At 53.6% G+C, this 25,012-nt stretch overlaps 10 protein-coding genes across 10 annotated transcripts in view; 4 read left to right on the top strand and 6 right to left on the bottom strand.

Annotated features, from left to right (window-relative positions):
- Positions 1–992: 992 nt before the first annotated feature.
- On the top strand, positions 993–3,630 carry BO66DRAFT_328444 (C2H2-type zinc finger protein; the record flags this gene model as incomplete). Its single annotated transcript, XM_025643990.1, has 5 exons — positions 993–1,128; positions 1,228–1,467; positions 1,528–2,387; positions 2,440–3,431; positions 3,489–3,630. 5 exons carry the CDS (start codon positions 993–995, stop codon positions 3,628–3,630), a joined length of 2,370 nt encoding a protein of 789 aa, XP_025501473.1.
- Positions 3,440–4,334, top strand: BO66DRAFT_149598 (uncharacterized protein). Its single transcript, XM_025642137.1, has one exon. The coding sequence runs from the start codon at positions 3,744–3,746 to the stop codon at positions 4,254–4,256; it is 513 nt and encodes a 170-aa protein (XP_025501472.1). The 5' UTR covers positions 3,440–3,743; the 3' UTR covers positions 4,257–4,334.
- Positions 4,335–5,472: 1,138 nt separating this feature from the next.
- On the top strand, positions 5,473–6,635 carry BO66DRAFT_393610 (uracil phosphoribosyltransferase). Its single transcript, XM_025647800.1, has 3 exons — positions 5,473–5,796; positions 5,852–5,951; positions 6,104–6,635. The coding sequence occupies exons 1-3, from the start codon at positions 5,620–5,622 to the stop codon at positions 6,508–6,510; spliced, it is 684 nt and encodes a 227-aa protein (XP_025501471.1). The 5' UTR covers positions 5,473–5,619; the 3' UTR covers positions 6,511–6,635.
- Positions 6,636–7,036: 401 nt separating this feature from the next.
- On the bottom strand, positions 7,037–8,016 carry BO66DRAFT_149514 (uncharacterized protein). Its single transcript, XM_025642136.1, has 3 exons — positions 7,831–8,016; positions 7,189–7,634; positions 7,037–7,068 (listed from the first exon to the last, which is right to left on the bottom strand). Exon 2 carries the CDS (start codon positions 7,625–7,627, stop codon positions 7,214–7,216), a length of 414 nt encoding a protein of 137 aa, XP_025501470.1. The 5' UTR covers positions 7,628–7,634; positions 7,831–8,016; the 3' UTR covers positions 7,037–7,068; positions 7,189–7,213.
- Positions 7,831–8,531, bottom strand: BO66DRAFT_149507 (uncharacterized protein). Its single transcript, XM_025642135.1, has one exon. The coding sequence runs from the start codon at positions 8,348–8,350 to the stop codon at positions 7,979–7,981; it is 372 nt and encodes a 123-aa protein (XP_025501469.1). The 5' UTR covers positions 8,351–8,531; the 3' UTR covers positions 7,831–7,978.
- On the bottom strand, positions 8,427–9,756 carry BO66DRAFT_393609 (uncharacterized protein). The gene has a single exon (XM_025647799.1). The coding sequence runs from the start codon at positions 9,264–9,266 to the stop codon at positions 8,895–8,897; it is 372 nt and encodes a 123-aa protein (XP_025501468.1). The 5' UTR covers positions 9,267–9,756; the 3' UTR covers positions 8,427–8,894.
- A 1,242-nt stretch (positions 9,757–10,998) lies between these two features.
- BO66DRAFT_393608 (putative DNA-directed RNA polymerase III RPC4) lies at positions 10,999–12,074 on the bottom strand. The gene has a single exon (XM_025647798.1). It carries the CDS (start codon positions 12,024–12,026, stop codon positions 11,013–11,015), a length of 1,014 nt encoding a protein of 337 aa, XP_025501467.1. The 5' UTR covers positions 12,027–12,074; the 3' UTR covers positions 10,999–11,012.
- Positions 12,075–14,099: 2,025 nt separating this feature from the next.
- Positions 14,100–16,683, bottom strand: BO66DRAFT_149404 (putative C6 finger domain protein). Its single transcript, XM_025642134.1, has 2 exons — positions 15,604–16,683; positions 14,100–15,533 (listed from the first exon to the last, which is right to left on the bottom strand). The coding sequence occupies exons 1-2, from the start codon at positions 16,378–16,380 to the stop codon at positions 14,175–14,177; spliced, it is 2,136 nt and encodes a 711-aa protein (XP_025501466.1). The 5' UTR covers positions 16,381–16,683; the 3' UTR covers positions 14,100–14,174.
- Positions 16,684–20,869: 4,186 nt separating this feature from the next.
- Positions 20,870–23,792, top strand: BO66DRAFT_149319 (cyclin family protein). Its single transcript, XM_025642133.1, has 4 exons — positions 20,870–21,362; positions 21,539–22,633; positions 22,701–23,240; positions 23,295–23,792. The coding sequence occupies exons 1-4, from the start codon at positions 21,351–21,353 to the stop codon at positions 23,562–23,564; spliced, it is 1,917 nt and encodes a 638-aa protein (XP_025501465.1). The 5' UTR covers positions 20,870–21,350; the 3' UTR covers positions 23,565–23,792.
- A 562-nt stretch (positions 23,793–24,354) lies between these two features.
- BO66DRAFT_422005 (RNA helicase) overlaps positions 24,355–25,012 on the bottom strand; it is a gene marked incomplete at its 5' end in the record, with an annotated part of 4,782 nt that continues 4,124 nt past the window's right edge. The window contains one exon of the mRNA XM_025650012.1: positions 24,355–24,947. Within this exon, the coding sequence (XP_025501464.1) occupies positions 24,667–24,947 (281 nt within the window). The 3' untranslated portion in view covers positions 24,355–24,666. The remainder of the gene's footprint in view (positions 24,948–25,012) is intronic.

Here is a 25,012-nt window from a genome sequence, read left to right as displayed (position 1 = left end):
GGCAATAGAGGAATGCAGTGCGTGCCTGTGCCGGAAGACCGCTCAAATCGCTTGATTTTGCAACCCCCCTCCGTCAGTCCCGCCGGGAAACGAAGCCCCTCTTTTCCGCCTCCCACTTCCCTGTTGTTGTGGTTCTCCTGCGCTGCTCGTCGCCCAAATCAACTGCCAACACCGACTGCTGGTCACGACCGCCTCACTTGTCGCGATCCAGCGATCGCCCAAATCTTCCTTCCCCCATCATCAGCTTGTGCCCACGTCCTGTCGCGACTTGCTCGCACTTCCCTCCTCCCCTCCAGTCCCCTCCCCTCCCCTTCCCTTCCTTCGACCCAGACTCTCTCTCCCTCTGTCTGTCTGTCTGTCTCTGTGTGTCTCTCTCCCTCCCGCAAATTCGCACCGCACTCTACTTTCTCCTCATCCATTCACCATTCAATCTTCTCCCTCCCCCCTCCCTCCCTCCGTCCCTCGTCCCTCGTCCCTCTTACCCATTCTTTTCTTCCTCTTCTTTTCTTCTTCTGTCTTCCTCCCTCTTTTCTCCTCCTTCTCTCTTAACGTCTTTCCTCCCCCTCCCCTCCCCTCCTCCTCTTCTTTTCCCTTCCCTTTCCCCTCTTCCCTCCCCTCCTACTGGGTCATTATTCAACATCTTGCTCGCCTTCTCTTCCGTTACTTCTTCTGGGTCTTTCTCTTTCCTCTTTTCACTGCCGATTTTCGCCATTCTGGCCGTCCACGCCACTTTCACGATTCCCCTCTCCTAATCCGCCTGTGGCTGGATAACTTCAACCCTTCTTCTCATCCCTTCGAGTTCAACCTACGCTCTTCTCCAAGATACCCCCACACAAGGAATGACCAGACAACAAACCGGATCCTTGTCGTCTACCCGTCTTCAGAATCGGTGTGAAATCACGAAAGGAACGATAGCGCAATCTTCGCAGTCGAACCTGTTCCATTGAGATCCAGCCTCCGTGCCCTTGGTTTCGCTGCCCGCCTCTTCACCCATGGCTCCCAGCGCACCCAACCCGGCGGCCTCCGCACCCGTCAAAAAGACGTCTGTCCCAGAGAAGAAATACAAATGCCAATTTTGCAATCGCGCCTTCAGCCGAAGTGAACACCGCAGCAGACACGAACGATCGCGTAAGTAGTCTACACAATTTCTGGTTGAAAATTCTTGTGATGAGTTGGCTGCGCTGATCCTAATGGCAGTGTGAGGCTAATTCTGGTTTTGATCCACAGATACCAAAGAGAGACCCTTCAAGTGCTTAAAATGTCGGAGCACCTTCGTGCGTCGAGACCTTCTTCTTCGACATGATCGTACTGTCCATGCCAAAGATGGTGGCATTCCACTAGTGTCCGAGGGCAGGCGGCGCGGTGGCGCAGGTGTGCGAAAGACTTCCCCCACCTCCGGCCCCGCCAGCAAACCCTCAGTCACAGTCGATCCTACTACGCTCGAACAGATCGAGGCAAGCAGTGATGGTATGGTCGATCTTGAAACTGCAGCCATGTTGATGACAGATTTCCAACACAAGGCTGCAGCCGCTGCGACTGGTCAATCCAACGATCGTGCTGATTCTGATCGCTCATTTTCCCCCGGACGCAGTTCGTTATTAGAGCCTTCGGTCGGGTATCTGTCTGGAAACGCGACACTCCCGCAAATGCCCTGGGACACCCTTGTCTCGCCGGCTGATACAAAGCACTCGATGGGGTCGCCCTTCGCGTCCCACGATGGTGGAGCCGATTCGCATCCACTTCCGTCAGTGATGGATCGGCACGGTCCCGTAGGCGATGGTTTGGCTCCCTCGCTCCACTCTCTGGTCAACTCGCTCCCCATGTCGGGAACCTCGACGCCGAATGCTTTGTCCCCGTATCCTTCAATGACGGGTCCTGTCAGCCCTGTGAACTACCGTAGATCCCCTGGTCCCAGCCAGGCCTTGACACTGCCCAAGGCTCCTCAAATCGCCAGCGAAACGGAGCGGAACATGATCATGGACCGCCTAGAGGATGCCGACTCGCTCGGTGTACTGCCCGACTCGTTCCAGCTGCCCCCCACATCTGCACTCAACAAGTACCTGTCGACGTATTTCAACCTGTATCACCCTCATCTTCCCTTCTTGCACCAGGAGTCCTTCCAGCCCGCTGACGTCTCGGCGCCTCTGCTTCTCGCGGTTCTCTCTATCGGTGCTTTGTATACTTTTGAGCGGAAGGACGCGTTTATGCTTCATGTGGGGTCCAAGATGCTGGTTAACCAATTCCTGCAACACAAGGAAAACTTTGACTCAAGAAAATGTCCGCTGTGGGCGATGCAGAGTACCCTTCTCAACATGATCTTCGAGAGTTGGAGCGGCGATCCAAAGGGACTGGAGTGGACTTGCTCCATCAAGAGTCTTTTGGCCAATGTGAGTACTTTGTTGATCCAGAGGTTTAAGTGCTTGTACTGATCGATTATAGATGGTTGCTGGAAATCGCTATCAACTGAAGCTTCGCACTGAGGGTCGTGAGGGTATCCCTTCCAGAGAGGATTGGATTGAGGATGAGTCTTGCCGCCGTACCTATTTCGCGGTCTACATTTTCTTTGGCATGCTCACCTTGACTTTCAACCACACCCCAGCGATGAGCTTCGACGAGTTTGACAATCTTGAGCTCCCTTCTTCCGAGTCTTTGTGGAACCTCGATGTGACCGACGACGACGCTTGGCGCCGGAGCCTGGCCAATGCTTCCACCTTGACCGTTCGAGAAGCCCACGATTGTCTTTTCCAAGGCGAGCAGACCCGATACAGTGCATTCGCCACACGCGTTCTCATCAACGCTCTGTTTCTCCAAGTGTGGAACCACAAGCGCAGTTTCGAGGCTCTGCAGGACGTGGTTACCGAGTACAAGCTTCGCCTCGCTTTGGAAACCTGGGAAAGCTCTCTTGAAGTCTGCGAGCCGGAGACGATGGTGGTGCCCCTCAGCACCCCTCAGAAGGGCCACCCTCTGATCTTCAACTCGATGGCGGTCTACCGAAACACTCGCGCTCGCCTGGAAGTGGATCTCAAGTCAATCCAGGAGGCTCTGCGCTACCACTCTTCGTACGAAGTGGCTGCTGCCATGACGGTGGCCCGCGAGAAGGTCAAGCGGTCTCAAGAGATGAACAAGGTCATACAATCGTGCTTCGAGTGCATCGAAATAGCGGCCGTTCAAGGGATCAACTGGGTGGCGCAGACGTCTGCCACGAACTGGAGCGTCGAGCACCCACTGTGTGGCTTGGACTTGATGGTGATCCTCAGTCTCTGGCTCTATCGCCTGGAACATGACGAAGAGCCAGCGACCGAGGCGGAAATCGCCATCTACAACAAGGTGCGGAATCTGTTTGATGATGATGCCGTCGATGCTTTTGGTAAACTCAGCTCTACCGTAGCCCGTGTATGGGGTAATATCCTAGACGGTGTGGTAGTATGGGGGTAAGTCATTCACTTCTGGTTTCGATTGACAGTTCAGGTTACTAACTATTCGAACAGCATTACCAAACTCATGGGCGAGTCATTCAAACTCCATTCGCAAGCCTTGATCGGCTACGAGGATTCGTTGCGCGTTGCCAAAGACCAGCCTATTCATGCAATGCCTCCCAAGACGTTGGCCAGTGTGGGAACGGCATACTAATGCTGCACATGCCACGGCCAAGGTGACCCCGGTTGCCTGAAACACATACACTTCTCTACATTCATTCAACATCATATTTGGGACACTGGATTTCGGTTTAGGGTCGGGAACGGATGCGCAAGTCTGGGCGGCAAGATGTGATTTCCGGTGACGAACTCAACCGCCGCATAATGATTCCTTGCTGGCGTTCCCCGGCTCCTTTTCATTACTTTTACTTTTCTTTCCCCTATCATGCGTTATGGTTCGTATTTCTATCGGTTTTTGCAAGAGCTCACGGGAGTCCGGTGTGGTCATTTTCTTGTTTTGATGGGTTGATTTTTCCCAGGCAACATCTCGACACCCGGCTGGTCCTGTGTGTTCTTCCCTCGCACTCGGTGGAGTTGTTGTTTTTTTGTCTGCTTTCTATCTGCTCGTCTACACCCTTAATTCTTAGTGCTGTCCGTTCGATTCTTGCGCATGAGCGTCTTTGGTTTTCTTTCTTTGGGGTCCGAGACATGTTGTCTTCGACTGCTTTTTCGATACCTTCTGTCCGTTATATACTTTTTTTCTCTTCTTCTCTCTTCTCTCTTAGTCCTTCGTTGACATACACTTTTTCTCCCCTACTTGTTGATGCCATCTTAATGTGAGCTTGCGTGCTGTTCATGTGATTAACGCGTCCCCGCCTGTTGATTGTTTTTCCGCTCTATTGTTCTGCTGCTTTGGGTTTTTCCTATTCGCATGTTGCGATCTGAAGATTCTTTTTTCTTTTTCGATGTTGATTCTTTCCGCACTGTTGCACATGCTTAATTGGTTGTAGTTTGTTCTGTACAATAAGTAATTTGCACACAAAATATAAGTATTTGGCGGGGATTGCAGCTCGGTAGTTGTAGTAGTTCGGTGGTTGTAGTATGATAAACCTGTCCTAAACCTTGGTCATCCGCATGATTAAACACTTTGACTTTGGTTATGCCCATAACTCCTTCTCAATCATATATACACTGTGACTAGAGGGAAGGGGGCGTTCAAGAATAGACAGGCTCAACGATCAGGCAATAACCACAAAAATTCCCAAAAAATCCCAACACGAACATCCCCAGCGGGGAACGCAGGCACCCACGCATTCCGCCATCGGGAAAGGTACGTAGTAGCGCGTCCCGCAGCCGAGCGGGGCGAGGACGGTCGCGAAGACGGCGTCTTGAGGTCCCGGGGTAGAGAGTTAGGGATTGTGGGACTAGTTGGGCGAGGGTGCCGAAGATGGAGAAGAAGGGTTAGGTAGATGAGGGTGGTGAGGGTTGTGAAGGTGGTGAATTGGGGGAGGCGTGCTGGGGGTTGTGTAGGTGTGTCTTCGGTGGGCTTTGCGCGACCTTGTTGGGGGGCATGGTCGGTTGTGGGAGGGGCGGCGCTGGTTTTGGTGGGGCCACTGTCGGGTAGTTTCATTGCTTTGGTTGTTGTGGTTGTGGTTGTGATGCCATTTCGGCGTGATGGTTTGCGACAAAGAAGTTCGGAGCGGAGAGAAGTCCGGAGAGACAGAAGACAGAAGACTGTGGAGGTGGGGTCGGTGGAGCACAGGCTGGATTCTGGTTCGCTGGGCGAGATCGACGGGGTATACCTGGGGATTTAAGATAACGATTAACCAGAGAGAGATCATGATAAACAATTTATCAGTGCGGACTCCGGAGATATCCTCACCTGAAGGAACGATAGGCGATAGACGATTGACGATACAGTGAATGCAATCAGTGGCAGAGTGAATGAGGAAAGGAAGAATGCCTGAGGATCAGCGGACCAGGCACGGCGCAGGTGACTTTCTGCTGCCTTGTTTGTTTTACCCCTCATTCCCATCTGCATCATTTCATTTCCACTCTTCTCTTCTTCTTCTACCAACGCACTGCTACCTGAGCTACTCCCAGCTACTTCCAGCTACTCCCAAGCTATAAAACCCCTCCCCCTCCTCCGTCTCTGTATCTCAGCTCAACTTCCCACATTTACCTATAAACTAACTCAACCACCATGAGCCTCCCCTCCAACGTCCACGTCTCCTCCCACCCCCTCCTGCAGGCCAAGCTCTCGCAACTGCGCTCCTCCTCCACCTCCACCCGTCAAACCCGCGATCTCGTCCACGAGATTGCCACCATTCTGGGCGTGGAAGCTTTTGCATCTGGCTGGAAAACGAAGCAAGATGGAACGGTATGCTTGTCGTCTACCACCACCACCGTTACCAGAAGCTAACCGCCAACAACAGGACAAAACCCCACTAGGCATCGAATACCCAACCACGACCCTCGACCCCTCCAACATCGCCTTGGTGCCCATCCTCCGCTCCGGACTAGGCATGACCGACGGTACGTGCAACCCCGGCCCCAGCCCCAGCCCCCCGATAACCCCATCGCATATCCTTCCTTATCAGCCCCTAATCTATCAGCCCCTCTTATCTCCCACCCCGGGGACTCCTTATCTCCACCCCCCAAATCTAAACCATGCTGACAGAAAATAGCCATAAACTCGCTCCTCCCCACCAGCATCCCCATCTACCACCTGGGCCTCTTCCGCGAGCGCCTCACCCTGCAACCGGTCGAGTACTACAACAACCTGCCCTTCCACAAGGCCGCCGGCAGCGCCAACCCGGCCGCCGCCGAGACGGCCATCCTGCTGGACCCGATCATCGCGACGGGCGCCACGGCCGAGGCGGCCATCCAGCTGCTGCGGGAATGGGGGGTGCGGCGCGTCGTGATGCTGAGCGTGTTAGGGTCAGAGGCCGGGATCCGCCGGGCGGCGGGGACGTGGGCGGACGGGGTGGAGGTGTGGACGGGGGCGGTGGACGCGCAGTGCGACGAGCGCGGGATGATCGTGCCCGGGTTGGGGGATATTGGGGATCGTTTGTTTGTGGCGATTGGGAAGTAGATTTTTTTTGCTGTCGGTGGGTGGTAAGTTTCAACTGGGTGATTGGGGGGTAAGTTAGGTAGCATTGTCATTATGGCATAGGCATAGATAAATGGGGTGTGAGGAAGAGAATGAATCCATATGAGCTTCATGAACATGATCAAGTCCTTCCTAGTATTCTGCGACTATGAACTAGACCACGAAACATCAACGCCTCCCCTCGCGCACCGATATCCAGTCTGAGATCAATGCCCCCCCTTCCACCCCATAACCTCCATCTCCACCCCGCCGCCGCCGGCCTCATTCCCCCGCTGCCCACTACTACTGCCCGTCCGCCCCCCCACCGCGGAGGGAGCCACGGGGAAAGACCCTCCCACTCCCATACTCCCCGCCCTCTTCACCTCACTTCCAGCGCCAGAATCCCCCGAATCCCCGCCAACCGGATGCGACCTCAAACTCAAATGCCGTTTCCCCATCCCCATCCCCAACCCCAACCCCAACCCAAAGGCAGAAGACGCTTTCCTCCCCGGCCACTTCTCCTTTCCGTCTCCTTTCCCATCGTATCCCTCACTCGGCGTCGTAACCGCCACCCCGATCTCCTCCTCAGCCTGTGAAGGTATCTGCTGGTGGTGGTGCTGGTGATGCAATCCCGCCAACTCCGCGCGCTTCTCAATGATCTTCTCGATCCCGATCGCCGATCCAGATGCCGTGGCCGTGACCGTCGTCATCGGGGTAGATGTCCCTGCACCTGCGCCTGCGCCACCACCACCATAGCCACCCGCGACACTGCTCCCGCCGCCGAGGACGGTCGTCGACCCGGCCGTGATGGTGGTCGAGGTGCCCATGGGCCGGTAGTCCGGGTGCAGGCGCTGCTCGTGCAGGCGCGGGTCCACGCGCCGGGTGTCCAGCATCTGGTGGCGGAGTTTGTCGCGGTGGGCTTCGCGGCGTTCGGCGGCTGAGGCTTCTGGTTAGTATTTTTGAGGTAGGTTGGGGTTGGGGAAAACTCACCGTTCCAGAAGTGGACGTACACGGCCATCACGACGAAGCAGGCCACCAGGAACCCGAAGAGGATGCCGAGTTCGTGGCCCAGGGATTTCATCGGCGTGTAGGGGGGGATGTTGGCGTAGGATCTGGCCATGATTTTTCTGGATGGGGTGGGGTGGGGTTAGCTTTTTTTGGGTTGGGTTAGGGTGGGTTTGGGTTGTTGGATGGGGGTGTTGAAATTTTTTTTTTTTTTTTTTTTTTTTTTTTTTTTTTTTTTTTTTTTTTTTTTTTTTTTTTTTAAAAAAAAAAAAAAAAAAAAAAAAAAAAAGAGGGTGGAAGGGGAAGAGGGGGACTTACTTGTGATGGTTCAGGTGAGGTAGTCCTTGGTTAAGGGTTCGTGGAGAAGATGTTAATAGTTAAGGTGGGCTGCTTGTTGTTGGGGTGGGCTTGGTGATATCGGATGGGTTGTGTGAACAGTCTAGGTTGGATGCAATCGGATTTGGAGCTAGTATCCAGTTCTAGACAGGCTTAGGTTCTGTCGCGGCCAAGTGATGACTTCACTTGGCAGAAATAGCAACACGCAGCAGTTAATTAAGTGTGAAGACAGGAGATATACCACACGGCGCAACCCTCTCATGCAGGTGAGATTCCTCCCGGGGCCGTGGTAGCAATAAGTACTGTACTGTGCTGTGGGGAACGGCTGCTGGGGCGCTGTCAGCACCAGAACACGAGGTCCGATGCGCATGGGACGGAATTCCTTTGTTTCATGGCGACGCACACTGACGAGGCCAAGCAGAGATTCATATTCCCAAAACTGGTCTCGGGCAACGGACAAAGGAACACACCACACACACCTTGGCTCACATGACACGCGCATCGGGAGATTTTGTCCATCGCTCGCGGCGATTTTCGACAGTCTGACAATCGCACAAATTCGGAGATACTACTGTCAGAAAATCAACCAAAAAAAAAGAATTGTTCATAAATAATGGTGGTAGATACATCATGAGAATAGAACAAGAAAAGATCAGCGAGCCACCTGTCGGCTCGACCCCAGATCCAAGGTATCATATACACATACAATCAAGCATCAAAAGAAAAAGAAGAATTGCCCGAGTCTATACATGGTGGCTTGGGTATGCATGCAAAGAAGACGGAAGAAGAAAAAGGTATAAAACAGAAACCTGCAGGGACCGTATCCGGTATCCACATGGTATTAAGTGACCAGTCCACTGCAGATCAGATCAGATGCAGGTGCCAGAGGTTTGGACCCAAGGTATGCGATGCGCTCGTAGCAAGGTGTGGAAAATTGCGACCAACGATTCCAATGCGGTTGCCGGTCGATGTCGTCAAAAAGGTAAAATCGAGAATTATGAAACTCCGTATGCAAAGGTAACAGGTGCGGCCACGGTGTCGATCCTTCAGCCCAGCATGACGGCCGCCAGCGCTGTACAGGTCAATCCAATGGCCATTCCGATCCACGGCGTCTGTCCGAGAGTGCCCTCACTGCGAGCGCGCAGGGCCTTGGTGTCCCGCGAGGAGGCGGCCAGCGTCCCCAGTCCGCTGTCGATGGCGGGGTCCTCGTCCGTCTGAATCCCCCGCTCTTGCCATTGACGGATCTCTGGGTGGATTTCCAGCACGTTTTCTTGGTGGTCGGGCCGGATTTGAATCTCTGGTAACGGAGCAGGCGGGGTGGTATTGGGTAGGGAGGGGGTGGGAGACGGCGCCCGGTCGGCTTCGGCGGCGATAGCTATCGTCGGAACGAGACAGAGAACGATTGTCGAGGGCCTCATGGTGAACTCGGAATATGCGACAGGCTTCAAAGCGACAGAAAAGCGATCGGGGATGAGCTTCGTGTGTATATATAAGACGAGATTATGGTTGTGCGTCGAGATTGTCGCGGGTTTAGATTAGATTGACTCCGATGCGCAAGGCTGCCTCCACCAGGCCCCGAACGTGCGCAATCTCACTCGTGCAGCGAAGGGAATCCACCACCACTGCCACGGTTAAGAGGTGTCGCACTAGAATAATCCAGCAACCACCACAGTAAGCAGCCGAGTCGGGTAGAAGCTGGTCCCGACAGCGCGATTGTCGCACACTTCGGAAGGGTCGAAGCGAGAGGGCGGGAAGCAGGAGGAAGAAGAAAAAAAAAGAATGGTTTGGCAAGTCTCCTGAAACTGGCGGGAACGAGGAACGGACTCAGCCACGGGAACGACAGGCAGCAAAAAAACAAACTCAAACTCAATTCCGCCCCAGCGAGAGTAAGTCGATTTCGACACGCAAGTAATGAAGACCCAAAGCAGACGGACAGAAGGAGGAGGGGAAACGAAGAGGAGGAAAGGAGGAGGAGGAGAAGTATGGGGGAGGGGAAGAAGGAATAGGAGCGAGGAGGAGGAGGAGGAGGAGAGGGAAGAATCCAGGGAGGGAGTTGATTGAGTTGGAGCGAACGGGCGAAATAATAATAATAATAAAATAAATAATAATAATAATCAAACCCAGGGGGTGTACCATGTACCATGTACCGTGTACCGTGTATCGTGTACCGTACCTAACGGGGGTAACTAACGGCCCAGACCACTCCAGTCTCCAGCAGTGCCAGTGACAGGCTAGGCTAATAATGGCCCTGACCCTGCTGCAAAAGTAGTGCCAAATTAGTGGAAATTAGTCCCAATTCACCTGCCTCCTTTGGGTCAAGCGACAAGGCACTGCTCCACTCTTGGGGCGGATTGACGGCATTATCGTGGGTTCTATTGGCTTCCAACTCTGAGCCGTGCCCGCACGGGCTGAACTGCCCTTACTTGGGGTTAGTTGCTTGTCGATCGACCAGTTGATCGAATGTCTCGTGCTACGGAAAGCTTAGAAGCCTTGTCAGGGTTTTACAGCCAAGTGGAGCTGGAGAGCCCGAGGGTCGGCCACTTTCTTCCCTTTCCCTGTAACAATCAGTAACGAGTAACTTAGTCACCTAAACGTGGAACCCGCAACCCGCGGGATCCAAACCCTGATGTGAGACATTTCATCTCGACGGTTAGATTAAGCTGAGACTTTTGACACCACCAGCGGTTTGTGTTTGACTGCAGGCTGATGATTAACCTATGGAGTACTGTTCTGAGTACTGTTCTTCCAAACTTTATGCGAACAGCTACATAGATGATCTACTCTAGCGGCCAAACTACCGGGGGGAGCTGATGGATGTCATAATGGGGATCATCAGCCGACGACGTAGAGGGGCTGGTCCAGTGGTCAGCCTTGGTTGTTGTTTGGTTGTACGGTGCAACAACTTCAAACCACCACCTGCACTCTTGTATGGCGTCATTACAGCCCCTCCTACCCTCACTCTCACTCTTACTAGAGTCCTACTAACTCTTACCAACCACTCTTCCCTACCTACCCTGCATATCCGAAGGTGACGTATCCCCAAAGGAATACGTAAAAAAAATAAAAATAAAAATAAAAAAGTCAGGTTCAATGCAATTGGTTCATTCATTCATTCATTGAACTTGATATCTATCATTCAATCAACTAGCTCCCAGCCTCAAAACTCATAGCATCTTCTCCCAGTCCGGCGTCACCGTGAACTTGCCGCTGAGCTGGCCCATCGCCCAGACCTTCTTCTCATCATCCGGGAACTCCTCGTCGCCCGCGTTCGGCGGCGTGGAGACGATCAGGGCTTCCTGGGAAAAGTCCACCGCCGTCGCGCGATCCAATTCGAAGCTGATACCACCCCAGTCCATCGTCACCCGACCCGATGCGTGGACGTTCAACTTGCCGACTCGGCCAGCCAATAGGCCGGGATCCGCAGCAGTGACGACCTTGGCAGAGCCCTGCGCGGCCGTCGTATCCTCGTCGCCGTCAACGATCTCCATCTCGTCTTCGCGCTTGACCGGCTGTTCGGTGGCTGGGGTCTCGGTAGTGGTGGTGGGGTGAGAGTCCGTAGTCTCAGTACCAGGCAGCACCAGGTTGGGAGTCAAGGGAGGGAATTGCATGAGGAACAGCTGTCCAGCCAGCTTGTCCTCCTCCTCCTCCGCTTCCTTGGGCTGCTCCTCGTCGCCTTCTTTGTCCTCTCCTTCCGCGGCACCCTCCGCGGCACCCGCCAACGCCTCCGGAGCTTCAGGCCGGGGCTCCTTCTGGAAGAGGGTCTTCACGATCTCCAGATCCTGCTCATGCCTCTCGTATTCCTCGATATCCTCCTTGGTGCGTAGCAAACTCTTGGGATCGATGACCACCTCCGGCTCAGGGCTAGGGACGGCGGACTCCGAGACCGACTTAGACGGGCTCAACTTCCGGCGCACCTTGACCTTCTGCACGGGGAGCAAGCCGTCATCGACGTTCGTAGCGCCCTCATCCGCACGCGGTACGTCAGTCATGACCTGATCCTCCTCATCCGTAGGCTCCTCCTTGACGATCTGATCCTCCTCCTCAACATCCTCCCCACCGTCATCATCCTGCGCGACAAACAAAGCATCATCATCATCCTCCGCCTTCTTCTTCTTTTTCTTCTCCGCCTCAGCCTCCTTCTTCTTGACCTCCGCAGCCCCCGTCGTACTAGACTCCATATTAACACTAACCACGCGCTCCTCATGCTCATGCCTCTCCAACCGGAGGGGCCTCAACCCCCCGACCCCAATGCCCCCGCGGCCCTCCAACTTCACCTTCCGATCCTTATGGTCCACTTCATCTTCATCATCACTCCCCAAATTAATCCGATCAATACTCACCCGGACCTCGCCATCGCTCTCATCCGAACTCACATACCCCTCCCCACCCTCCCCGACCTGCGTCGCCCCGAGATCCATCACACTGCGACTCCGGGACCGGGAATCAAACCCACCGCCCAGCGCTCCACCGCGCCCGCGTCGCGCTCCACCACCACCCATCCCAGACCCCAACGGCCCTCCCCCGGGCCCCATCATCCCACCGCGCATGCCCCCGCGCCCGCCTCTCCCTCCGCCATGCTGTCCACCGCCGCGCCCCCGCTGAATGGCAGCGGCCTCCTTCAACCGCTCGCGGTTCCGCTGCGCCTCGAGCTTCTCGATCGCCTCGCGCTCCTCCTTGCTGCGTCGGTTCACCGCCCGCGGCTTGTACTTCAGGGTCGGCTTGGCCGGTTCACTGCTCCCCGCGGGGCCGCCGGGCGCGGGGGTCGGCGACGGCCGCGCGATGCTGCCCGAGGGCGGGTTGCGTTTTTTCAGGGTTTGGAGGCGTTGCACCGGGGGTTTGGGGCCGGCAGCAGAAGTCGTAGTCGTAGATTCGGTGGTGGGAGCATTAGTAGGTTCAGCGGCGGAGGCGGCGGCGGCGGCGGCGGTCGTACGGCGGGTTCCTGCTGCTGCTGCTCCCCCGCGGCGGGGAGGAGCTTTGGGTGGCATTTTTCGGGGGGAGGCGAATGTGAAACTGGAAAGTGTGTTATCGTAGCGTGGGGAGGTTGTGGAGGTGCGTCCGGTGATCGTAGGTCAGGGTAGGTCTCAATTGGTATAAAGCCTGTTTTTACAAAGTCCAGGGAAAGAGAACTGGGTATGTCGTCGTAGGAGGTAGAAAGATGCGTGAGATTGCGAAGTGCAGTGGCTAACCTCCCGAAACTTTTTTTCCCGGTCCGTCGGCCTCTCGGCGGCCACGGCGGGCAGAAAATTCGGGAAGGAAGCGCGCGTCTAGCCCGGGAAAAGTGCGGGGCGGCGGAAATTTGTATCCGCTAGCCTCGATCAAGTATGGTCTGGCCCGACCCGCGACCCGACTGGCCGGCATCTGTCAGGGGCTTAGTCAGCACTCAGCACGCTCATCCCACCTTCCAAGTAATTCCTTTGTTCTTGGTGAATAAAGGAACTAAACATTATACTTTAAGCTGAATGAGAAGTTAACCTGTCATCAATAGACTGCATATGCTAATAAATTGATCGCGAAACATTGAATGCCACCGAGTCAAGTCCTGGTCAGGTCTACTGTATCTGCATAGATCCTCATCTGAAACATATATTTCTTATTCGATCACCCTAGACCAGACAGTTATTGTTCCGTCTCCACCAGATCAGTCGAATAATGACTCAGCCATTCAAAACAACAAAACCAATCAATCCAGATACATTGGCACAATCATCGCACGGTAATGAGAGGTGGAAGGCGACCAGGCACCCCACAGGGCCGCATCAAATTCAGCTGCAGATAACGCCAAAAGAACACGACACAATAAGCACAATCAACCCGCTCAGTTCAATCGCTAGAACTATTGAATGGAATGCAGAGTGTAATGGGACAAGCATGACGATGTGAGGGACCGTGACAAAAGCTCGGAGCTCGTCGAGTTGATGCGAGGTGGTGAAGTCGATAGTCGGAGGGAGCGTGGGTGTAATGTAGGTGGTGGGTGGAAGGTTGAGGTTGGAATGAGCGACGCACCCAAAGGAGCCGTCCGAGCGGTCGCAGAGTCACCCACTCCTACCGAGGTAGAAGTGCGAGCTACTGCGCACAAGAGGGACAGACTTCAGGATGGAAGGCCAACGGTACAGGGTCAAGGTTATGAAAGGAGGGGAAAAATGCGATACACAGATAATTCCACTCGTCTATGTTGAAAGGTAAAAGGTAAAATATGTTTGCGGAAATGCAGCCATCCAGGCACAGCTCATAAGTCGATATTCGGACAAACAGGTGCAGGTGCGAATGTGTATCTGAGATAGAAAAAGCAACAGGACCGTCATCCTCATGCCGGATACAGGATAGGTCTAGCGCTTGCGTTTCTTGTTCTTGTCGGCGATAGCAGCCGATGACGAAGACGACGACAACGACAAAGAAGGCATGGGGACGGCAGTAGTCACCAGCGTTTGAGCCTCGGCGCCGTTGGGAGGAGAATCAACGGTCTTCTTCACGGGAACCCCCATGTGACGACCGTAGCGGCCTTTGCGACCGTTCCCTTCGTCTTCGCTGATGCAGCCATCAAGGCCAATCCCAGCATCCTTGCATCGGCCGCAAGGGCGTTGCCGATCACAGCCCTTCTTGCTCTTGCGGCATCGCTGGCAACGCGGCTTGGTGGACAGGTCCTCTTCATCGGCAGCGAGTGGGTGAGGGTGCTGATGTTGAAGGGTCACGGACGAGGTCGAGCTCTTGCGTCCAGGCGCTGGGCTAGCTAGGACCGGCGACACCGCTGCTTTCTGTGTGACCACTGTGGGAGTCGGTTTAGCCTTGCGCACGGCACCATTGGTGGTCGCCTTGGCTGTCTTGCTCGGGCGCGGTACCGACTTGGACCCACGGGCCTTGGTCGAGGTCGTGCTACCGGCGCGGACCTTGACCTTCTTAGACTTGGGGGCCGACTCGTGATAAAGGGAATCATCGTCCATCTCATTCTTGATGGTGTGATCATGCTGTCCATCCTCCTGGTGATACTCATCATCGTAGCCGTCGTAACTGCCATCGGAACTGTCAAAGCTTGGCAGAATGTCGTCCAGTCGCTTATGGGTGCGCTTCATGGCACCAGGGGGCAACATTGGGCTGGAGTCCAGCCTCTGCTTGGTTCGCAAGGGCAGATCATCATCGTCGTCATCGTCATCCTCGCTGTACTCGTCACCATCGCTGGTGGCGCCAGTCGAGGAGGCAGCATCCGCAGCACCGCTGAAGGCATCATCCAGGGTGGATGCAGATGTGCGACCATGCGAGAAGTTTGACGCATCGCCCAGACGAATCAGCTGCATGGCCACATCCTCATCGGAAATGCAGCTCGCGATGGTTGGGTCGGGCGTAGGGAGGACCCCGTGGGCCGTGTTGCGACCAGCCGAGTTGTTGCTGTACTGCCCCGATGATTGGGTTGCGGCCCGGTCGCGCAGGCGATGTCCGTGATCAGGAACCATCGGCGTAGCATAGACAGAATTCTGGCCCTGATGAAGGCTATACGCTTGTTCATTGTGTCCATAGCTCTGAGGAGAAGGAAGAAGGGGTTGTTGTTGTTGTTGTTGGGAGTTATAGGGTCGCTGAGTGGGGCGGGCAAAAGGTGAGACGGCTCCTTCTTGGCCGATCGACCGGCGCTGAGGGGAGATGGAGGAAGTGGAGGTTGTGAGGGGCACCTGAGGGGGGGCGAACAGCGGCAATTCCTATATGGATGTGAAATCAATGATCAGCAACTGTCCAAGCATTGAGGCTACGTCTGATGGTATCCCTTACCGAGCTTTCAAACTTGGGCCGCTTCCTGCGACCATCTTGAAGGATGTTCTCCATGCTGATATCTGAGCTACCCAACTGCTCACTACGAGGCTTCCTGGCGCCCGAGACAGATCCATAGCCACCCTCACTGTCGCTGTAGCCTCCATCCTCCATAAAACTGCCATGCGTGCTGGAGCCTCTGCTCTTGTTGCCCCCGCGCGATGACTGTTTGTGCTGCGATGCGCTGCGACGGCTGCGCCCGGACGGCGACATGCTGCGCTTCCGAGCGAGCCGGGAGGCTGGCCGAGATGGGGGCTGCCCATGCTCCAACATGTGCGCCGCCTGCATTGCCGGCGCCATCTGGAAAGGCTCTCCCAGACTGGGGCGCTTGCGAGCGTCCATGGGCAGGTGTCCATAGAAGCGGTCCCCGTAGCCTTCAGTATAGGCTTGCACGGGGATGACTCGCACGTACACCGTCATGTTATTTCGGAGATTCTCATACCTGGCAATAAGGGTGATACCCTGTTCATCCTCAAAGCTGACCCCGCTAGCAGTGGTATCGTAAATCCCATAGAAGTTCTTGACCGTGGTCACAATGGAATCCGTGGTATCATGGGGATAGATCTGGACTCGCATAGGTATGCGAGCCCGCACCTTAGAGTTCTCATCGAGTAGTAGCTCGAAGGCGACGTTCTTAGGCACAGAGCTCCGGGGGGAAGGCTCCTGAGGCGAGCGATAATCGCTATAGGCAGGCGACGCCCCAGGAGCCGCATGCTGTTCGTACGAGACAGCCTGCATGATGGGAAAGGTCCAAAAGCGGGTGCTACCACACTGCTACTACATCGATGATCGTATCAACCGGCTGCTCTTGTTTGGGGGTGGATGGGATCGATCCGGATGGGAAGGGAATAGGATGAGTGGGGGTGGGCGGATGTTGGAAGAGGGAAAAGGCAGAAACGGGAATATGAGGGTATGGGCAAAGTCCATCCAAACCTACCACAACAGTATACCCAGGAGAGGCTGGTTAAAAGATGGATCACCCGCGATTGATTATATTGACAGGATCGATGACCCCGAGTTGTGGTGGATGGGATGAGGACACCCCGAGTCGCAACAGCCGAGAGCGACGGGAAAGGCGAGAAAAAACCGATCGATGCTGAAAGGAAAACCAGTATGAATGTCAGCACAATGTGTTCCAGATGAATTCAGATGATTGGAAAGTCTTCAGTGAGAGAGAAGATGGCAGGAAGCCGATGGTATTCCAAGGCCTGCTGAGTCCTGATGGATTGCATACTTGAGGAGGGAGGGGGGGGGGAGGAGAGATGGGTGTGGGCATTGAGGAAGAAGCAGGGAAGAAACAACCCGAATCGGTCGGAAGAGGAGGAAGAGGATTAATGACACACCGATGACAGGTCAAATTGAATTATCCAGAGTCGCACCCATGTACCAGATCCGACAGGATGAAGAAGGAAGGATAGCGATGGCGATGGGAGGAGGGAGTCGGGGGTCGGGCCGTGGGCGAGGTGAGTCGTTCTACCAAGCGCTTGGGTATGTCAGCGGTGGCATCACGCAGAGCCGAAGCGAGTCAGGAGAACAGAGCGGACCAGCACCCCATGCTGCAAGCCGCGAACACAAATAAAGAGAATAATACGATCAAGAAGAACCTACCAGATAGATACTGCACCCAAAAATCGAGGAAGGATGAGGGGCGGAAGGGCGATGGGCGAACGAAGTCGAAGGTTGAGTTGTCGAAAGAGGGTTGAGGAGGAGGAGGGAGGAAGAGGAGAGAGAGAGAGACAAGAAGAGGGAGAAGCCGACTGAAAGACAACCCAGAAGTGGTTTCACCCACACCACTTCAGCAAGCTACGTACTGGGGTCGGTGACCACATACGTCTCTTATTTCCCCCCCTTTCCATAGATTTTTATTATCGCCGACTCACAAACGATCTCAAGGTCATTATATCACTTAATTGAGTCTATTTATCTTCTATATTTTCCACATTGTAAAATGCGCGTTGGTCTATTGCATCGCAAAAGTCCCAGATCGCATTCCGTCTACGGCCCGGATACGGCGGCGTTTACGGGGAACATTGACTGCTCTCTTGCGACCGTCGGACGTCCCAGGCGGTCTTTAATCTCCTTCGCCATGAGTCGCAATCCCTGTATCTCTAGAATAACGGTCTTATTCTGAACTGTAGACAAACAGAAGATGGGCCAGAGCGTGCGAAAGGCATTCGGGTGGTTGAGCCATCAGCCCGGGTCTGGCGCAAACTGACAGCGCCTTCCTCCTCCACCTCCACCTTCCGCAGATCTCCGTCTTTGGGCATAAGCATGTCGAGAGTGGCACGAGAATTTTCGCATATAGCTTAATTACGTAGATAATCTGTGTGTAGTGACTAGCTCCTACTCGAATTTGATAAATACAACTCTTCGTCGCACGACACAAACGGAGAGGTAGAAACAATTCGAGGGAAAGAAAGCGGAGTGGCGTCGGGTTGGCTGGCACATCCTCAGCGCGGCCACGTCGAATGACACCCCCGAATCACATCCCGGTCACCACCAGACATGGTCCAGCTGCGATCCCCAAAGGAAAATGATCCGGTTTGAAGTCACCGCCAGACTTCGTTCTTTTGCTCATGATTGATGTTCAAAACCACACGATAAATCCGACAGGCGCAAACTGGGCGAAGAGAAGGAGATCCTATCGCAAAATCCACACAATGCGATCAGCCCCGTCGCTCATTGCGCCAGTGCGATCCGGATTGTTCCTCGTTGTTTTCGCTTCTCCCACTGGGAAACGGGTTTTACTCAGACATGCAGGGCTGAAATTCCCGCCCGGAGCTCTCGATTCATGGGCCACAGACCTGGGGTGGCAGCGAGCGATGCGACCATCGTTCCCTTCTTCATCTTCATCGTTTTCTACCCCAGTCTGTCAACTACAAGCATGTGGATTGAACTGATTGATGGAACCGGTGGAATGAACGAAAGGGAATGGGGCAACAGAGGGACAAAGATGGAGATGATGGGGGCATTATTGGCTCTGGCTCCAGGCCAACAGCACCGACCAGCGATCACGCCCAATTGTTGCCTCGTTTCATGATCTGCGCCTGTCCAGGCTTGTCCTTTCTTTACCCCTCCCTCCCTCCATCGGCCAGCATGGACTACGTAAGGTTGGATGGATGGATGGATGAATGAATGGATGAACGGACGAGGGATTGTCCTTCACCAACCGTCGGGTAGGCACAAGTCATCCATCGACCTTTTCCCCCATCCCCTCCCCTCCCCTCTCCAGGATTCTAACATTCCTTCACTACTAAATTACTGTATGTATGTCAATGCGTTCTATCCGCGGGTAGAGTGTGTCTATCCGGTCGTCTCTCTTTCCATCCAGTGACCATTCGTTTCCCAGTCAGTCTGCAGGTCCCGGTGCGACATCGCATTTTCTCTATCAGTTCCGTCATCCTCCCCAAAGGTACTTACTCCCTTCTCTTTCGATTCACGGTGGCTTCGCAAGGTCGAGCTATACATTTGCCTTTATTAGTCATTACTCATGATTTGGAGAACCTTGGGGAATCGCATTGGGGAAGGAGAAATCTGAAGCGGCTAAGAAAGCATGAATGTAAAGCGCAAAATCAGACACAGAGACGAGCAACTCCGAGCCACCACCAACCGGCGCAACGATGTGGTTAGCCGGATGAGTGGGGGGGGGAAGGAATTTGGAGCAGGTGCAGTGCTGTGCAGCAGCCCACACCCTAACAAGTAAGGTTATGATTATAGGTCACATAGACACCATCCAGGAGGACTTTTCTTCTCGAGTTTCTAACTGCAGATGATTAGGAGGAAGTAGGGGAAATAGCAAGTGGTAAGAGACTGAAGAATCAAATGTTTGCTGTAGATATTTAGTTGATTGTTGTAGTGTTTCTCGGATGGAAAGAAAATTGGGGGGGGTTCGCTCGGCGGGGCTCCTCTCTGGTTGTCTCATTGAGTCAATCAATAAACTCCGAATAAAGAAAGGATTGAGTGACTTTCGTCCTGCAACGCCGACTATTGTTGTTGTTGTCCTTTGCCCACACCGAAACTTTGCGCTCATTCAATAGTCCGCTTCGGGTCGCTCGCAATACCTCAAAACATCAGCTGTTCCCTTTTCCTGCTGCTGCTGCTGCTGCTTCTTCGTCCTCTTCTTCTTCTTCGACCTTCCCTCCGTTTGTTCTAGGTTGATTCAACAAGAGCTTATTTATGTGGATACTTTCCCCTCAATTCTGTCACCTGTGTGAAAAGGCGCAACCCTTGTACTCTGTAAGACCGATTCCTACAGTCGCGATCGGCGATTGAGCAGACGAGGATTGATTCCCCTCCACCACTTGATCCTCCCTCCCGTATCATGATAGGCAGCGCCGGATCCGCGTCCCACCGTGGCTTCCTGGCGACGTTGGCATTTGCACGGGTGTAAACGGGAACCAGAGAACAAGGCCGAAGCAAAACTGAACTCCCAGAGACAGGGAAGACAAAACTTGTAAAACCAGTGAGAAACCTGGGTTTATTCAAGTCATTGACGCTGCCTTCATTGTTCTTCCCCGTCTCGGTCGTTCACCATCTAACTATCTATCACTCATTCCTACTATGCGCTGGCTCTGATCTCGATCGCACAGGCCATTCCTCCCCCACCCCTCAATCCTTCTTCTCCCTCTTCCTGCCTCTTTATACGACGTCTTCGAAAAGATCTCTGAAATGGTGTTCGGTCTTGTATGAGCAACCCCACGGAGAACCTTTTGCGCCTTGTAGCCACAACCAACAGGCGTGCTCATCGGCCTCTATCCATTGCGACCTCCAGCCTCAAATGACCGAGCGAAATGGCGGAGCGTAGCGCCCGCACTGATCACGTGGCTTCGCGTTCCCGAGCGGACAGTTTCGTGTCGCCCGGCGCGTCCCCCGCCTGCGCATAGTTCAGCCCCTGCCCACACCCGCCAAAAGCAAGAATGCATTGATGTAATTCAGAAGCAGAATCGCATCGTTCTGGTGATAATTCTGCTGGCTGGGAATATCATTATATATCGACGGATCGCGAGATTTCGGGGTGGAGGAGAAATGAAGTGCTAGCGGGAAGACGCGCTGAGTGATGTCACATGGGCTTGGGAGGCAGACAAACCAGACAAACGAGACAAACTGCAGCAATCTTCTAACTAAGTTAAGGTATCCTGGGATGACATAAGCATAGCGGTGGTTGTTGACGGTAACCAAGTAAGGAAGTGACCGTTTTGGGTAATACTGCCCTTTGTCCAGTCACGTCCACGGTTGCCATCCAACCGGCTGAACTAATTCCAATTAGTGCTGCTGTTGCTCCCTCAGCAGTCTTCAAGCCTCCTCCGCCTCCACCTGTGTTTTTGTCCTGTCCTGCCCTGCCCTGCCCTGTCCCAGGTCGCGCCCTCCTCTCCCTTCCCTTCCTTCTGGATTCCTTCGTCGTCGCTTTTTTTCAAAGTCTTTCTGAACTTTTCTATAACTTGCTCCAGAAAAGCCTCGTGCCAATCCAGTGCTTGTCCTTTGTCCCGGTCATCACTGGATTAATCCTTCGTTTTCTCTGCACCTGGTCTTGGCGTGGTTGTTGCTGTTGTTGTTTGTTTGGGGCCGCTCTTAGTATAACTTTAGCTGCTGCTGCAACAAAACTGCTCCTGCGCAGAGCGCAGAGAAAGTAAACAACAACAGCCCAAGTCCCATCCACAACCCACGTCGAGTTCTGGAGGCTCAAAAGTGAACGCTGACTCAAGTTCACCATGGATGCAAAGGTACGTTATCGTCTTTTCGTTGTTCCTCTTCGATAGCGTCGATCACCTTGTCGGCCATATGTTGTCCTCAGTGCGCACTTTACCCACGCGCCCATGCAGCGAAGGACATCTTGATAAATCTTCTACAAAGTCGCGCCAGCCTCAATATCAGAGCTAATCACGATTTACTTCCATAGCCCCAGAGAATCCGCGTTCGCGGCGACGAAAATGCCCCCTTCCCTGCCGTAGCCGGCAAGACCATCCACCAGCAGAACAAATCGACCCCTGCGTTGTCGGCCCTCTATCAGAACGGCGTTTCGAAGCCTACCACCAAGCGAGCGGCCTTTGGAGATGTCAGCAACACGTCAAAGCCCGTCAATGCCAGCCGCGACGACGCATCCCTTGCTGGAAGGAAGCAGTCCAAAGCTGCCGAGAAGCCCTCGGTGGTCATTGAGAAGAGGTCCACTGTCCTAGCACAACCGGCCCAACGCCCAGGGGGGATGAAGGGAATCTTGAGTAATGTCACCAATGTCGCTCATGCGAAGTCCGTCGAGCCGTCGAAGCAGGCTGCCAATACACGCAAGACCCTGAACAAGCGGGCCACTATCTTCAAGGACACATCCAAGGCACAAGCCGAAAAATGCGAAAACACATCCAAGGAAACCAAGAAAGAAGCGAAGCAAGGAAAAGGTGAGCCTTCCCTTGCACATGCGCCGATTGCCCCTGCGAAGCAAGATGGCGCAAAGGAAGAAACCCAATCAGATGAAGTCCAGGATCCTGTAGTGGGAGAATTGGAAGAGCACGCTGTCGTTACCTCTGCAGTGGTAAAAGATGACAAAGAATCCTCCAAGCTTGATGATGACGTTTGTGAGGTGCAAGGTGTGAGGGAGAGTCGTGAAATCCGCGAGGAAGTTGGCCCTGCAGGCCACGATATATCTGATCCTGCTACCAAGTCTCACCGCGAATCTGTCTCAAGCTCTCACGTCACCCATGATCGCCAACCGGCACAGGCTGAATTTGAGGATTATTGGGACGATGAAGAGGAGGAGAATGAGGACGATGATGGATACATCACGGCTCGCTCTTATCGTTCGCGTGGCGAGAACACCACCGGCGGCGCTACGACGGTCCTGTTCCCTAAGTACACCCAGCAAGTCCGACGGGAATTAGCCCTTGCACAGCAAGTTGTCGAAGCTACGCGAACAGAGGAAGATATTGAAGATGAGTTCTGGGACACAAGTATGGTTGCGGAGTACAGTGAGGAAATTTTCGAGTATATGAGAGAGCAAGAGGTATGGACCCCTTGTTTAAAACGCAATTGACAAGGAGGAAGTCACTAACAATACCTGCTATGTATAGATCAAGTTATTGCCAAATGCGCATTACATGGACAACCAGGCCGAGATCCAGTGGTCGATGCGCTCCGTTCTCATGGACTGGCTAGTGCAAGTCCACCATCGGTTCTCGCTGCTGCCTGAGACCCTCTTCCTTTGCGTCAATTACATTGACCGGTTCCTGTCCTGCAAGATTGTCTCTCTTAACAAACTTCAATTGGTGGGCGCCACTGCGATCTTCATTGCTGCTAAGTATGAAGAGATCAACTGCCCGTCCATTCAGGAGATTGTCTACATGGTCGACGGCGGCTACTCTGCAGACGAGATCCTGAAAGCCGAATGGTTCATGTTGAGCATGTTGCAGTTTGAATTGGGATGCCCTGGCCCGATGAGTTTCCTGCGCCGCATCAGCAAAGCCGACGATTATGATCTGGAGACGCGCACTCTCGCCAAGTACTTTCTGGAAATCACCATCATGGACGAACGCTTCGTTGGCAGCCCTGCTAGCTTTGTTGCAGCGGGAGCTCATTGTTTGGCTAGACTGATGCTGAGAAAGGGCGACTGGGTAAGACTACCGCTTTTTTGACACGCGTGAGAGATGCTAATCAAGCACGTCTAGACACCCGCCCATACCCACTATGCAGGATATACTTACTCTCAGCTTCTGCCTCTCATTTCGCTCATGATGGAGTGCTGCGAGAGGCCTAGCAAACACCATGCCGCGATCTACGAGAAGTATACTGACAAGCGGTACAAACGCGCTTCTCTCTTCGTCGAGGCCGAAATGAAGCGAGGGTTTCTTCTTCCTGACAACCACAAAGACACTTCTGTTTTCCGCCGGAACTCAACCCTCGAAGCAGGCCACTATTGCAAGAAAGTCAACATTTAGTGTCATTCCTTACCTAGGTCCCCAATCAGGCTCATGCTTCGATAGTCGAGCGCCGAACCACCATACAGGGAATCAATCGACCCACACCACGTGCTACTGGCCAGAACTCTTGATTCCTTCTTTCACTCTTTACATTTCCTTACACTTTAATCAATGGACTAGGGGCGATGTCCCAAGTTATGCACATTGGACTTTAGAACCCACAAAAAAGAAAAACTGACCACAGGGTCAGGATATCAGATACCAAGGGAAGGCGGAGTTCTTTTGATTTTTGTATTGATCTAATGATTCGGATGACATGAAATCCGCGCAACACATCCAGGCTCGGGAGTTCATGGAATCGATGGCTAGTTATCTCTTTTTTCTTCTTCCTGAAACCTGCCATTCCTTCAGGTTCTGCCCATTTGTTCCTCTCCTTTGTCTTTTCGTCATCACTCCTCTTCTTATGCTATGGCATGCCGCCTCGTGATGATTACGTTTCCGGCATGTTTTGGTCCCTCATGGACAGTGACCCGACGACACGATGTCAAAGAGTGTCACGCACGATGAAATTTTCCCTTTCCTATCTTCCTTTTCTCTCTTCTGTCACGGATTTTGGAATGACGTTTGTCCTTTCCTTCTCTTACGCGGCACACTTCGTTTTTTCTTCTCCTTTTCTTCCCGCTCGACGGATTATCATCCAGGATTATGGCGCAGGTATTAATGAAAATGAATCTTACTTTTTTTTTATTTTACATGCTGCAGTGGCGTGCGTATCTTGACCTCATAAATCTAGTTTCTAGGCTTGGGGCTAGTACAAAGCGTTGTCATTGAAACCAGCTGTCCTTCCGGCACACGGTCAGTATACCCAACCCCAGGGGCTCACATAGACCTCCCTCAATCTCTACCTCCTCCTTGCTATGGTACAACGACCTCTCTTCTAGAATTAACCCAAACAAATCACCCAGCAAAGCAAGCCGAGTCCCTTGCCAACCGACTCATCTATGTATCTATGTATCTAGCTATCTAGCCAATATCTTATCCAAGAAAGAAGATAATCAGACATTAACCCAATGTCTGCAGCACGCAGCCCGCTCAGAAAGACGGAAATGGAAATGGGAATTCATTGATCCAACCCATTAAACTCGACCAACCTCTTCACGACCTCGATCACCTGGTCCGCCAGGGGCCCGCTCACACCCCCAGACCCAGACCCAGACCCGGAAGTAGGCTGATCGATCCGGCCGGCAATCACCTCGTCCAGCATCATGCGCAACCGGGACACGAGGACGCCGATGCGCGCCCAGCCACGCAGCCGCAACCACCCGTCGACGATCAACCCGCGCCCCGTGGTATCGAGGTCGATGGATCCGCAGAAGAGGAGGAGGGAGAAGGCGTTGAATGCTACATTGGCGATATTAGCAGCCGAACCAACCCCTCAAAAAAATATGGAAGATTGGTGTGGGGGT

The sequence above is a fragment of the Aspergillus aculeatinus genome, assembly GCF_003184765.1.
Source record: "Aspergillus aculeatinus CBS 121060 unplaced genomic scaffold BO66scaffold_40, whole genome shotgun sequence".
Taxonomy (NCBI): Eukaryota; Fungi; Ascomycota; class Eurotiomycetes; order Eurotiales; family Aspergillaceae; genus Aspergillus; species Aspergillus aculeatinus.
Note: the sequence above shows the minus strand (reverse complement) of the source record. Positions and strands in the feature narration are given on the sequence as shown.